This window comes from Malus domestica, chromosome 12 (assembly GCF_042453785.1).
Source record: "Malus domestica chromosome 12, GDT2T_hap1".
In the NCBI taxonomy this organism is placed as follows: domain Eukaryota; kingdom Viridiplantae; phylum Streptophyta; class Magnoliopsida; order Rosales; family Rosaceae; genus Malus; species Malus domestica.
In genome coordinates, this window is record NC_091672.1 from 8,869,518 (window position 1) to 8,881,571 (window position 12,054).

The 12,054-nt window shown below is 37.2% G+C and overlaps 2 protein-coding genes across 3 annotated transcripts; one reads left to right on the plus strand and one right to left on the minus strand.

The window, feature by feature from the left end:
• Nucleotides 1–1,230: 1,230 nt before the first annotated feature.
• LOC103449758 (AP2-like ethylene-responsive transcription factor At2g41710) lies at nt 1,231–4,703 on the plus strand. Of its 2 annotated transcripts, XM_029090539.2 has the most exons (9): nt 1,244–1,588; nt 1,699–1,781; nt 1,953–1,961; nt 2,066–2,154; nt 2,278–2,351; nt 2,427–2,477; nt 3,072–3,133; nt 3,316–3,941; nt 4,297–4,703. In XM_029090539.2, exons 1-9 carry the CDS (start codon nt 1,362–1,364, stop codon nt 4,348–4,350), a joined length of 1,275 nt encoding a protein of 424 aa, XP_028946372.1. In that variant the 5' UTR covers nt 1,244–1,361; the 3' UTR covers nt 4,351–4,703. The 2 variants fall into 2 exon arrangements, with proteins under 2 accessions (XP_070666146.1, XP_028946372.1); XM_070810045.1 differs by lacking the exon at nt 1,953–1,961 and having other exon boundaries at nt 1,231–1,588; nt 2,050–2,154.
• A 1,078-nt stretch (nt 4,704–5,781) lies between these two features.
• On the minus strand, nt 5,782–11,205 carry LOC103449759 (transcription initiation factor IIB-2). The gene is made up of 7 exons (XM_008389084.4): nt 10,641–11,205; nt 10,007–10,031; nt 7,979–8,108; nt 7,750–7,880; nt 7,522–7,610; nt 6,523–6,599; nt 5,782–6,075 (listed from the first exon to the last, which is right to left on the minus strand). The coding sequence occupies exons 1-7, from the start codon at nt 10,991–10,993 to the stop codon at nt 5,942–5,944; spliced, it is 939 nt and encodes a 312-aa protein (XP_008387306.1). The 5' UTR covers nt 10,994–11,205; the 3' UTR covers nt 5,782–5,941.
• Nucleotides 11,206–12,054: the final 849 nt, after the last annotated feature.

The window sequence follows — 12,054 nt, forward strand, 5'->3', positions numbered from 1 at the left end:
CGTTTTTCATGTTTTTTGTTTGTTTAATTAGTTTGCCATATATTTCACATTTTGATTGATTCCACACAATTTGTGCTGCTAACGCAAGAGATGAAATGCAGCTTTAGCCAATGCGGCTGAAAGAAATTGTTCAAACTGATCTAACAACAAAATTCCAACTCCGATGCGAATGAGCTGAAGGGAACATCAACATTAGCTTTGGAACACAGGAGATTGGACAGAAGTCACAAGTTTATAACTCTATTAGACATAATTACAACGATGTTTACAACTTTATTTACACTATTCAACACTTTCAGACTTCCTCAACTGACACTTTAGAGCTCTCTTTTTTTTCTTCATGTGTATGCTTCTCTGTTACAACCCACACGCTCTTTCACTTGTACCCTGTGTGTGAGGTTGGGTTACATAACCCACTTTATTTCGGAATATAACCTATCATAATCTATCTTGTCCAAGACACATTTAACACCACCAAACAAAAAATTAGACTCATAGCCATTTTAATTGGATAGGCCATCTCCAACCGAAATGGCTAGATATAGCCCCGTCTAGAATTAGAGCTATATAAAAAATTATTTTTAAATGAACATTGTCATGTTATACTTATATATCATCTCTAACCGAATGGATTAAACATATTTCCTCAATAATTTATTAGTTTTAAGTTTATACTTTAAATTTATTGGTTAATTTTATTAAACTACCTTGAATTCTTTCAAAACTAGCCGTTGAATTTGAATCAATTATTGTAACTGAGGAGCTGAGCATCAAAAAAGGGCTAAGAGTGGGGACTATATTTGGCCAGTCTGATGTCATTTTGGCAAAATAATGGCCTAATAGGCTCTACAAAATTATAACTCGGTCATCGGTTGAAGATGAATTTTTAAGCAATGAGGTGTACGAAGAGGGAATTTAGGATGTCACTGTCGTTTAAGTGCGGTCGCACCTCCTGTATTTCAAACTATAAAAAGTACAGCGGGTCTTCCAAACAAAAAAAAAAAGTACAGAGCGGACCACGTGGCATTCGCAGTTACGCCACTACCACGCAGTATGCACTTTGAAAAGTATCCTAAATTACGTAGCTACCCTGCTTCTCATCCTAGCCGTTACAACTTTTGTCAATCTGAACTTGCCAAATCATCACGATCGCCATCGCGAAAACAAAACAGGGGTACGTTCGTAATTTCAACTCCCCTTCATCTTCTCTCACTGTAGCTGTTCCCCTCCACAGTGATTCACTGAAACAACACAAACAAAACCCAAACAACTCCCTCACACTCAGTCTCTCATCTCCCTCTTTCTCTCTCTCCATTTCTCTCTCTAGGGTTTTAGTTTGGGTTCAATTGGAGTCTTCAATCATGGCGTCGTCGTCCTCGGATCCCGGTCCGAAGACCGAAAGCGGTGGCGGCAGTGGCGGTGGGGGTGCAGAGCCGTCGGAGGCGGTGATGGCGAGCGATCAGCTAATGGTGTACAGAGGGGTAAAGAAATCGAAGAAAGAGAGAGGATGTACGGCGAAAGAGCGCATCAGCAAGATGCCTCCGTGTGCTGCTGGAAAACGCAGCTCCATTTACCGTGGAGTCACTCGGTAATTAAGCTCCTCTCCTCTTTCTCTTTCTGTTTGGTTGCTGAGAAAAAGAAAAAAAAAAGGAGGAATTTTGATTTGATTTGATTGGGAATTTGGGTGTGGAAATGTAGGCATAGGTGGACAGGTCGGTATGAGGCTCATCTTTGGGATAAAAGTACTTGGAATCAGAACCAGAATAAGAAGGGAAAGCAAGGTCTCTCTTCTTTCTTTTCTCCCTCTAAAATATATATATGTATATGTAGTATATATCTCGTATTTTGGTTTGTGTATAAATATTGTATACATGTGTAATTTCTGACAAGCATTTGATTTCTTGGATTGTGCATGCAAATGTTGGCGCATGACGTTTCGATATGTATTCCAGTTTACTTGGGTAAGTTGGGGGCCAGTTTTTCATAAATTACTTAAGAAATTGGAAATTTCTCGTGAAGCTATCGGTTTAATTATTAATCCTTAAGTAGCATACGGAATTTACAGGGGCCTATGACGATGAAGAGGCTGCAGCTAGAGCTTATGATCTTGCTGCCTTGAAATATTGGGGTCCTGGCACTCTCATCAATTTTCCTGTGAGATTATTGTCATTGATTTGCTGATTTCATTTCATTGTTTTTACTTCATCTGAAATTTCTTCCCTTTTTGGTAATTGGGTTAGCATTTGTTCAAGTTATCTCTTCCTTCAATTATTGCAGGTTACTGATTACACAAGGGATCTTGAAGAGATGCAGAATCTGTCAAGGGAGGAATACCTTGCTTCTCTTCGGAGGTGTGTATATCGATTTTAAGTACATATTTGGATATTAATTAATGTGCACGTCTCATAGTTATTCTACTCTTGCAGGAAAAGCAGTGGTTTCTCAAGAGGACTTTCTAAGTACCGTGGGCTTTCCAGGTATGCTTTACCTTTAACTGTTGCTTGTAGGCAATGTATGTAGTTCGTTTCTCATAGGACTTCTTGGCACATTATGTTATTCCTTAAGGATTCTCATTTATAACTTTTTGAGATTGATCTTTGTTTGTTATGCCAGTAGAGTTATTTTCTTTTGCTTTTTAGGTCTCAACCGTCCCAAACTGTGTTCTGGACAGAAGTAAAAATCTTGTTGTATATAATTCAATTCCACCAGAGTTATAAATAATATTATGTTATCTGTATTTTCTTCTATATACTGTTCTTAGCTGGCTTTTAACGTTTACAATCCCCCTTTTGAACCAAACAAAACCGTGGAAAACTTGGCCATTGCTGTGCATTCCATCACTACAGTACCAATTTTTTGTGATGTTGACTCTCAGCTAGGTGTGGCACAGAACCGAGTGCAATGGCGTTCTAGGATTCATACACCTAACCCCACTTAGTGGGAAAATGTTTTGTTGTTGTTGTTTGTTGACTCTCAGCTAGTAGAGGCATAAAATATCTCCAAATTCTGTGCAATGTCTGTAATTTCTTCATTCTGTTCTGAACTTTTTTTTCTTGTTGTACACTTAACAGTCGTTGGGAGCCGTCACTGGGTCGTATGGGTGGATCTGAGTACTTCAATAGCTTACATTATGGTAAGTCCTCAAAAGACGCTGAACTGAAGCAATGTTTTGGATAAGAGGGCTCTGAAAAATCAGTCCCTCGAACTGATTCTTCGGCAAACAAAGTTGCAGCTGCAGGATTTTGAATTTATTATATTCCTTTCATCTGGATTACTACCTGAATCAGTGCCATTCCTGTCTTATACGACCTGAAGGTACAGGCGTTGATCCAGCAACAGAAAGTGAACTTTTGGGAGCTTTTTGCATTGAAAGAAAGATTGACCTAACAAGTTACATCAAGTGGTGGGGACCCAACAGATCTCGTCAAGCTGAAACTAGCATGAAATCGTCAGAAGAAACAAAACACGGTTGTGTTGGAGATATTGGAGCTGAACTTAAAACATTGGAATGGGAAATCCAGCCTACTGAACCATACCAGATGCCCCGTTTGGGCATCTCCCATGTAAGTAAAAAGCATAAAGGTACCAGAGTCTCAGCCATGAGCATCCTTTCAAGGTCAGCGGCATATAAGAACTTGCAAGAGAAAGCATCACAAAAGGAGGAAAAAGATGCAGATAATGATGAGAATGAAAACAAAAATACCATCCACAAGATGGACTATGGCAAAGCAGTTGAGAAATCCACAAGTCATGATGAGGGACTTAGTTCTGCATTAGGAATGAGTGGTGGACCATCTCACCAAAGAGATGTGTTCCCATTGGCTCCCTTCTTGTCTGCACCACTTCTGACCAGCTACAGTGCCATCGATCCCTTGGTAGACCCCATTCTCTGGACGTCTCTTGCTCCTGTTCTTCCTTCTGGAATTTCTCGTCCTACTGAGGTTGGTATTTCTCTTTGAGAATCTCTCCTTTTGTTTTCTGTTTGTGTTCCCAAGAGAAATAATAAATCATCACTTAGCTCTCATAAATAACATGTTAATCACAAAACCATTACCAATGAAATAATAAACCATCACTCCTTGTCATGGGATGTCATTTTTGTTTTTCGTTAGGGCATGGGATGGATAAACCAGTTAATCTTCACAATATGGAAACATCTATTAAATTTCCCCCTTCCCTTCATCCAAGGTGTTCAGTCTTAGATCAAGGGCCCTAAGGTGTAATGGTGAGCTGTTCCCATAATTATATTTCCTTGTGCAAGTTCACCTTATAAAGATTTTGTATATTGCAATGCAGATTACAAAGACCGAGACTAGTTCAAGTTTCGCTTTATTTCAGCCCGAAGAATGATGATGCATTTAATTTTGCTCTACTGGTTCCAAAGGGTTCACCCATGCATTACTTTGCCACAAGAGCAGGAAAAAGGGGCATGAACAGTTGATGTAGCCTTGACAACTGGGCTTTTACTCGTTTCGCAGGTTTGTGCTATGTAAGGTGTAGAATATATAGAAAAGCAGATAAATTATATTTGAAAACTTTGTTGTCTGCTGATGAGCTGAGATCGTTGAGCGTGTGTACGTTACTTGTTCTGCATGGTACTTAGTTTTGCTGAATAAGTTCAAGACATGGATTCTTGATAACATTTTGTACAGAAAAGATGGTTGTTTATAAAAGTGCACAAATAGAGTCACTGTGCTTTCAAATGCTTCTTGTGTTTTGATATATCTATTCAGGTCAGTAAAGAATTCTTATCTATAGATCCTTGGCTCACAGAGGTACCTCCACGATTTTGCCGACCCCAGTGACGCCATGGATCCGGTCGTTCGCTAGTCCTACGTTCACTGGTAAAGAATTCTTATAATCCTGTTGTTGAATGTAAACTTTTGCCACTTAATACTACGGTCTAGTGATATTTTTCTTCACTCTTCATCGGTAAGTGAGAGGTTTTAGGTTCATTTCTCGCCAAAGACGAATTTGAATCACATTATTGCTAACCTATTGTGAGGCTAAGCCCACCCCTACCCTTAGTGTAAATTATATTGATTGTTAAAAAAAAAAAAAAATAGAAAGAACTTCATAACTTTGAATTTTAACCAAGAGTACCTTAATAACTTTATTTAATAATAGGACAAAATTCAACATCAAACCAGCTCAATAGATTGGTCCAACCAAAATAATTGACCAAGTTTCGTTGGAATGAACCATTAGAGACACATAATTTAAAAAGAAAAACTAATAGAAAAGACTTCAAAACTTTGAATTTTAATTAAGAATCCGTTAACAATTTTATTTAATGATAGGACAAAATCCAACATCAAACTAGCCCAACAGATTGGTCCTATCAAAATAATTGACCGAGTTTCGATTTTGTACCTCAGTTTTAGCCCCGTTTTTTTCTTTTCCCATCTTGTTTTCTTCCCCCTCGTATCATTCTTTCCAATCTTATATTCTTCTTAGGACTTTCATACTGTAATGAATAGAGGGTACGAGTTCGTATCGACGCCCTCTTCTTCTCATAGAAGTCCCACATGTTGACGTATTTTCCGATTTTTTTTACCGAACTTCCAAACTTGATGTACGTAATTTTTGTCATTTCCACTAAATAAAGGTGTTATTGGTTAAGAAAAAATTTGGAAAAACCTTCTTCGTTAAAGCTCCCAATTTAAAACGATCACACTTGCAGTCATGGTACTCCAGACTCCGGAGGTGAAACATTCTGCTAGTTCAAAACTCGAAAACATTCTGCTAATTTAAGCATATATTTCAGTTGAGTCGATTGAATATATAATTTCCTATGAAAAGGAATTCTATATAACAATTTAAGCCTTCTGTATCGTTCATACATCCGATAGTTAAATACAACGCCAGGGAAGAAAAAAAAGACCTCTCCAATTCAATTCAACTTTCTCTGTGTTCTTAATTAATCCGCTTCGCCTACATTTCAAGGGCTGCAAAGGTTCTTGAGAGCATCCTCCGTTGCGTACCAGCCAGGTATAATCTTTGACACATGGGGATGAAGGTCTTTATAAGAGTTTCTGATTGTTCCTTCTGCTACTCCAGTAGCAACGGAGATATCTGCACTCACATTGGCCATTGCATACGTCAGCGCTTATTAAGAATGAATTAATTGCTCGTTTGGAACTGCTTTTAAAATAACTGAAATCACTTTTAGAGAGAATTTTTTGCGTTCCAAAAGCACTTGAACTGCTTTCTGCAAGAAGCACTAGTTATGAGCTTCTTCCAGAAAGCAAAGTTTCCAAGATTTACTTGCATTTTTACTAAGGATTAGTTCCAAAATCATTTTCACCAAAAGCGCTTTCAACCATTTTAAAAGCACTTTCCAAACGAGCTCTAAATTACAAGAGATGCTATAAAATAGTAGCAAGGAAAAAAATGATTTAGAAATGAATAACATTAAATCCAACGAGATTGGATCTCTATAGCAAACCCAATTAACAAGCTTTCAACCGCAATTTTCAAACGCTAATTCCCTTGTTTCTAAAGAGGGAGAGGATATTGAACCTTTGAGAGGCTTCTTGTCGTCTGAAAGTTGGGTGATAATATAAATAACTGCTGCTGCTATCGATATAGGGCTCCTCCTGAAATTTAGACACAAAAAGAAACCACCATCATTAGAAGCCACTAGTGCAGCTTGGCATAACTCATCGCACCAATCTTAAAATAAAGAATCTTCACGCCTTACATACGAAGGGGGAATATTATGAGACCAATGGATTTCATTTGCAACAAGAAATCACTTGATAAATTTTTGTTATTCCATCCAACTTCTCATCACTATCCAAAACAGAAATGCTGGGAAACGAACAAACAATACCATTGTTCTAATAATTTCTTTGGGCTCAACTGTAACCATTGTACCGATAGAAAAGAAAAAGAAACTCGATTTATTAGAAACTTTAATGCTATCAGTATAAAACCTTGTAACATATTGCCAATTTCAAACAAAACATGCCCTAAGAGCATCTCAACAGTTTTCTTTAACTGTTGCTTCTATAGCAAGTGAACAGTGTGGAAAAGCTACTTTAGCTAGTCTCTTTAAATTTTGATCTTCAACAACACTCTCTATTTTAATAAACTTTTAATTTTTTATTATTAATCATTTCAAAAAGAAAAAACCCAACCCACTCATTTTCTAGAACCATCTTATATGTCTTCCTTTTTTCCTCGGTTCACAGGTCCACCTTTGAGTTTTATTAATTTTTACCATTTAGCAATTGAAAAGTGACTAGAAACTTAAAGAACGACTGTTCACTTTGCTATTATAGAGTCTCTTGGAGATAATTTTTATCGATTTGGCTCTTTAAACTAGCTTTCTACTGGTTTTATAGTCCTTATAAGTCACTTTGGGAAGTTCATAGGGGAAACTGATATTTGCTGTAAAATGAAAGTGTTTTACTATGTTGATAACACACACATTAAGAAAGGAACATTTTCAGTCATCCAAATATGCATTCATCAATAATACCCTTCTTGTTCATAATGCATTAAAAAAGGAACCACCTTATATCGAATTCTTCTGACTTTGTCACGGCTTCTTGGGCAGCTTTGACTGCTTGATTAGTCATACCAAGATTGGAACAGAATCGCCTCTGCAATTAAGTAGATATTATGTCAGTGGCAACAACAAACTAGGAAAACGTATTAAGTATGATTTGTTGCCTAGCTCAACGAAAGTTAATGATTATTTGCGTCAAATCAGAATTAAAAAGATAATGAAAAGCTTCTCACCATAAAGTCCCCAGCATGTATTGTTCCCATCTCCACTGACTGACCCTTCTCTAATCCCAGTTGTTTCACTATGTATTCTTTTGCTCGGCCAATTTCCTTCTTTGTGGCTCCATTGGCGACGGAGCAAATTTCTATGTGAAATCCACAGATTCAAGGAAACTCATACACAAAGGCAAAAGATAATTCAGGAAGCATTTAGATGTTAAAACAAAAAAGTCATAAGCAGTACCCTTTACAGTGCGTGGCTTATCTTCTTGTCGACAAGCAATGTACAGGCAAGCAGCCAATAGTGCATCCTGATTTCTTCCTCTACTAGATTTCTGATCTTCCACCCTTTTATATATCTCATTAGCCCGATCCTGTAAACCAATCATAAAAGCACCATTAGATATAATGCTCTAATCCAATGCATGCCCAAATATTAAGAGAAAAATAGTTATGCGAGAAAAGAAATAAACCAAAAATCTTATAAAATACACTGAAGTACATTATAAACAAGCCAGAAAAATACACTAAAGCAATTATATATCTCGTTAGTCCTGTTTTAGTCAGAAATGGACCAGGCACATATATAATTAGATGATGTCTGTTTCTTTTCTTTAACACCATAATAACCATATTAACTTGTACTAAAAACTTTAAATATCATGCAAACGGAAAGATTTATCCAGTTGAAACATCAGGCTGGGAATCTTAAGGTCCTCAGGTCCCTTTTATCAATTTTCAAGAAGCTCACAGAAGAACTTTATCAATGTAAATAAAATAAAATAATGCATCATCAATGAACAGACATTCCACCGAAGGTGCAATAATAAGTTCATAACCTTCTACACTCCTTCTAACAAAAAAAAAAAAAAAAAAAATCAAATTTTAAAGGTTTTTCCTAAAGTTTTGGCCAACAACCAACTTGATAAAAATTAGCACAAACATTTTGAATTCACAACTTGTTATTGTTAAACAAGTTTGGCTGTGATGTGAAGAAAATACACTTGCGAATACACTTACACACACCAAAAAAAAAAAAAAAAAAAAAAACTCTGGAATCAAGTCTCGAGAACTCTTCCCACTTGAATTTTATCCTTACTTTGCTCGCTCGCTTGCTAATACACTTACCACACACCCCAAAAAAATAAAAAATAAAAAAAACTCTGGAATCAAGTCTCGAGAACCCTTCCCACTTGAATTTTATCCTTACCAAGAAAGCCTACCATTTCTCTTCAACCAAATGTACTACATCAAAGCTAGATGGAACATCTTTGTACTCCAACAAGCAAACAAAATTAAGATTCATCAATCAGCACCAAAAAGGATAAACCCAGTATCCATAAACCACAAAACACCAAACCAATTAAAAGGGTTCTACTGCTTGTCCATTATTTCATCCTACCACTAGCCAATGGCCTATAACAACCCTTCCATTCAAGGCTTGGTCACAAATAAAAAGACTTGGTTTCAAGTTTCAACTTAGAGAACAATGGTCCATTACAGTTGAACCAAATAAGAAAAGACATAATAGAAACGCTTGTAACAAATGATTCTCCATCATAAAGCATTATGTCGAACTTCTAAAATATTAAATAGGTTCAGGATTAGTCATCACTGTTTTGCAAATCAAATTATTATTGATACTATAGAGAAAATTAAGATAATGGTGCTTTTGCATATGTCGAAGCCACTCAGACTTCCTGCTACTTGGAATTTTTCCAGAATCAATTTCCACCATTCGTCAATGAATACCTTCAAATCCGAGAACACTTTTCTTTTTTTCGGTATACCACTCCGCGAGCAGAGCGAATGAACATATATCAACATATGAATTAATAACTACGTGCTCTCTCGTTCTCTTTTCAATATTTCTAGTTTCTAGTGGGCATTTTTTATCGTGTTTTTTGTTAGATTCGAAAATATAAATCAGAAAAGAAAAGAGCATTCAATTATTCTTATATATATACTCATATATATAAGGCTTCTTCGCGTCTACTTTGTTTCCCGGTTGGCCTTGGTTTTGGTGCCTTGAACGACATACTTCAGCAAATATTCATAACTAAATTTATGCTGGCATTTGTTTAAGTATTTTGTAAAACACCGAATTCACTCATATCAATAATCACAAAATAAAATAGTGGAAAAAGCTTCTTTATACTTTACATGTATTTTATGCATGAATTTGTGCTAGAACTAATATTAGACATATGAGTGTACTAGAACTAATGGTAGTCCCCATAAAAAAATGTTTGATAGTACGCAAATAGCATACCTTGATGGTTGCAACAAGGCCCAACCTGAAACACAACGTTATCACATCAGCTTTGGTACAAGTTTAATAATAGCATAAGAGGAAAGTATTAACTTTTGATACTATCTCAACATCACCGGGAAGAAGCAGGCATTAGAAATAGGAAAAGGTATAACATAAACCACTCACTAATGAGTAAACTAGGAACCTATATATTTTGGATGCAGATTCACCATGACCATCATTGAAACAAGTTCACTATAAGAAACCTCCTCACTAAAATCTACAAGGTAAATCTTATTTCGACATAATATCTTATAATTTTTTTAGAAAATAGAGAGCTTCGCATCAATTTGGTTCAACAAGAACAAAATCAACCCTAAATTCAGTCAGCTAAATCATGAAAAGTATACCTAAATAAATTAAATTTTCATGTTTTACCTCTAATTTCTACAAATCTTTAACCTTCCGCTAACCTAAATATTCAGTTTTTATTTTTTCACCAACTCGTCATAATCATTCCGATCCAACTTCAATCATAACCCAAAATCTAATCCAGAAAACAACTGCTTTTCCCAATCGAAAACTCATCAATTTTCCCCAATATCTTAGCAACCAAACCAATTTTCCCAATATCTCAGAACCAATCCCATACCTATCAGACATGGTAGCAATGGTTTTGAAGGCCAGTATCAAGCCCCGATCCGGATTAGACCCACGGTTCTGCCACCGACCCAAGGACGAAGACAAGAACTCACCAGAAGCCCCATTAGGCTTGGCTATGACAGTGGACAGCCCGCCATCGGCCAACAAGGGGTTGGTAGGGCCGCCAACACGGACCGGGTCGTTATCGCCCGACTCGTTGGCGAAGGTACGCCACTCCGAGGTCTCGTCGATGGAATGGGATTCCAGCACTAGGCCGCACTCGGAGCATACGGTGTCGCCGGCCGAGTGGTCAGACACGACCTCCGTCTGGCGCTTGCAGTCGGGGCAATACGCATCAGACATTTCTAGGTATAATACACAGTAATGTTATGGGAAAATGGTGTTTGGGAGGTGAGAAAATTGGGAGGATGAGAGATTCTCTCCTTTGGCGTTATTGTTTGTTTCTCTCCCTTCCGTTTGTGTTGGGGTGAGCTGAGAGAAAGACAGATGTTGAAATGGAGGAGGAAGGGGAAGGTGAGAGAGCAGGGTATTTATAGACAGATTGGAGTATGAAGGGACTTGGTAGGAAGATCACCAAGCCTTCATGATGGCAACCGTTTGGACTTTGGACATGCATCCCTATTCTTTTGGGCTCCTGTTGGGTTGGGCTCGATTTCTTGAGTTGGGTTGGATTATGGCTTTGGACATAGCACGGGGTTTTTTATTTTTTTTACAAACGATAGTACCTATATTAAGGGAGAGGGAGTGAGTTTAGTCTCACAATGTACAAACAATAATGTGGTTCAAATTCTTTTTTGGTCAGAATCGAACATTAAAACCTCTCACTGATAAGTGAAGAAGATTTAGAGCATCTCAAATGAATATAGCAAGCGAAATATTTGGTTTATCCGACATACAAAATGGGTTTGAAAGAAAAAGAAACCCAATCAAAGTCACCTCCGACATTCACCCCTACCTCTAAAAACCTAAAGGCAACCACCCAGCTACGCCACTTACACCTCCTCCCCTACTACCCACCATCAAAGATCCAAATCTCATCCTACCATAATATAGAAGCAACAATTGAACAGCATAATTGTAAATCAATTAAGAGATATCATATAATATAGAAGCAATACTTCAACATCATAATGCATGCAAAACTCTAGTTCTTCACTATTTTGTGATTTAAACCAATTTGAGGTTGAAACACAATGAATTTAAATCATTCAATAGGAATGACAAGGGGTTTAGGCGGCCAAGGGTTGGAGAGAGAAGGGACCCCACATCACTCCTCATCAAGTGATATGGGCAGTTGGATGAAAATCCAACGGTTACAATTATTAAAAGTTTAAAGGGACCCCCTATTTGTAGCCGTTAGATTTTCATCCAACGACCCACACTCATTGATGAGGAAGATCTTC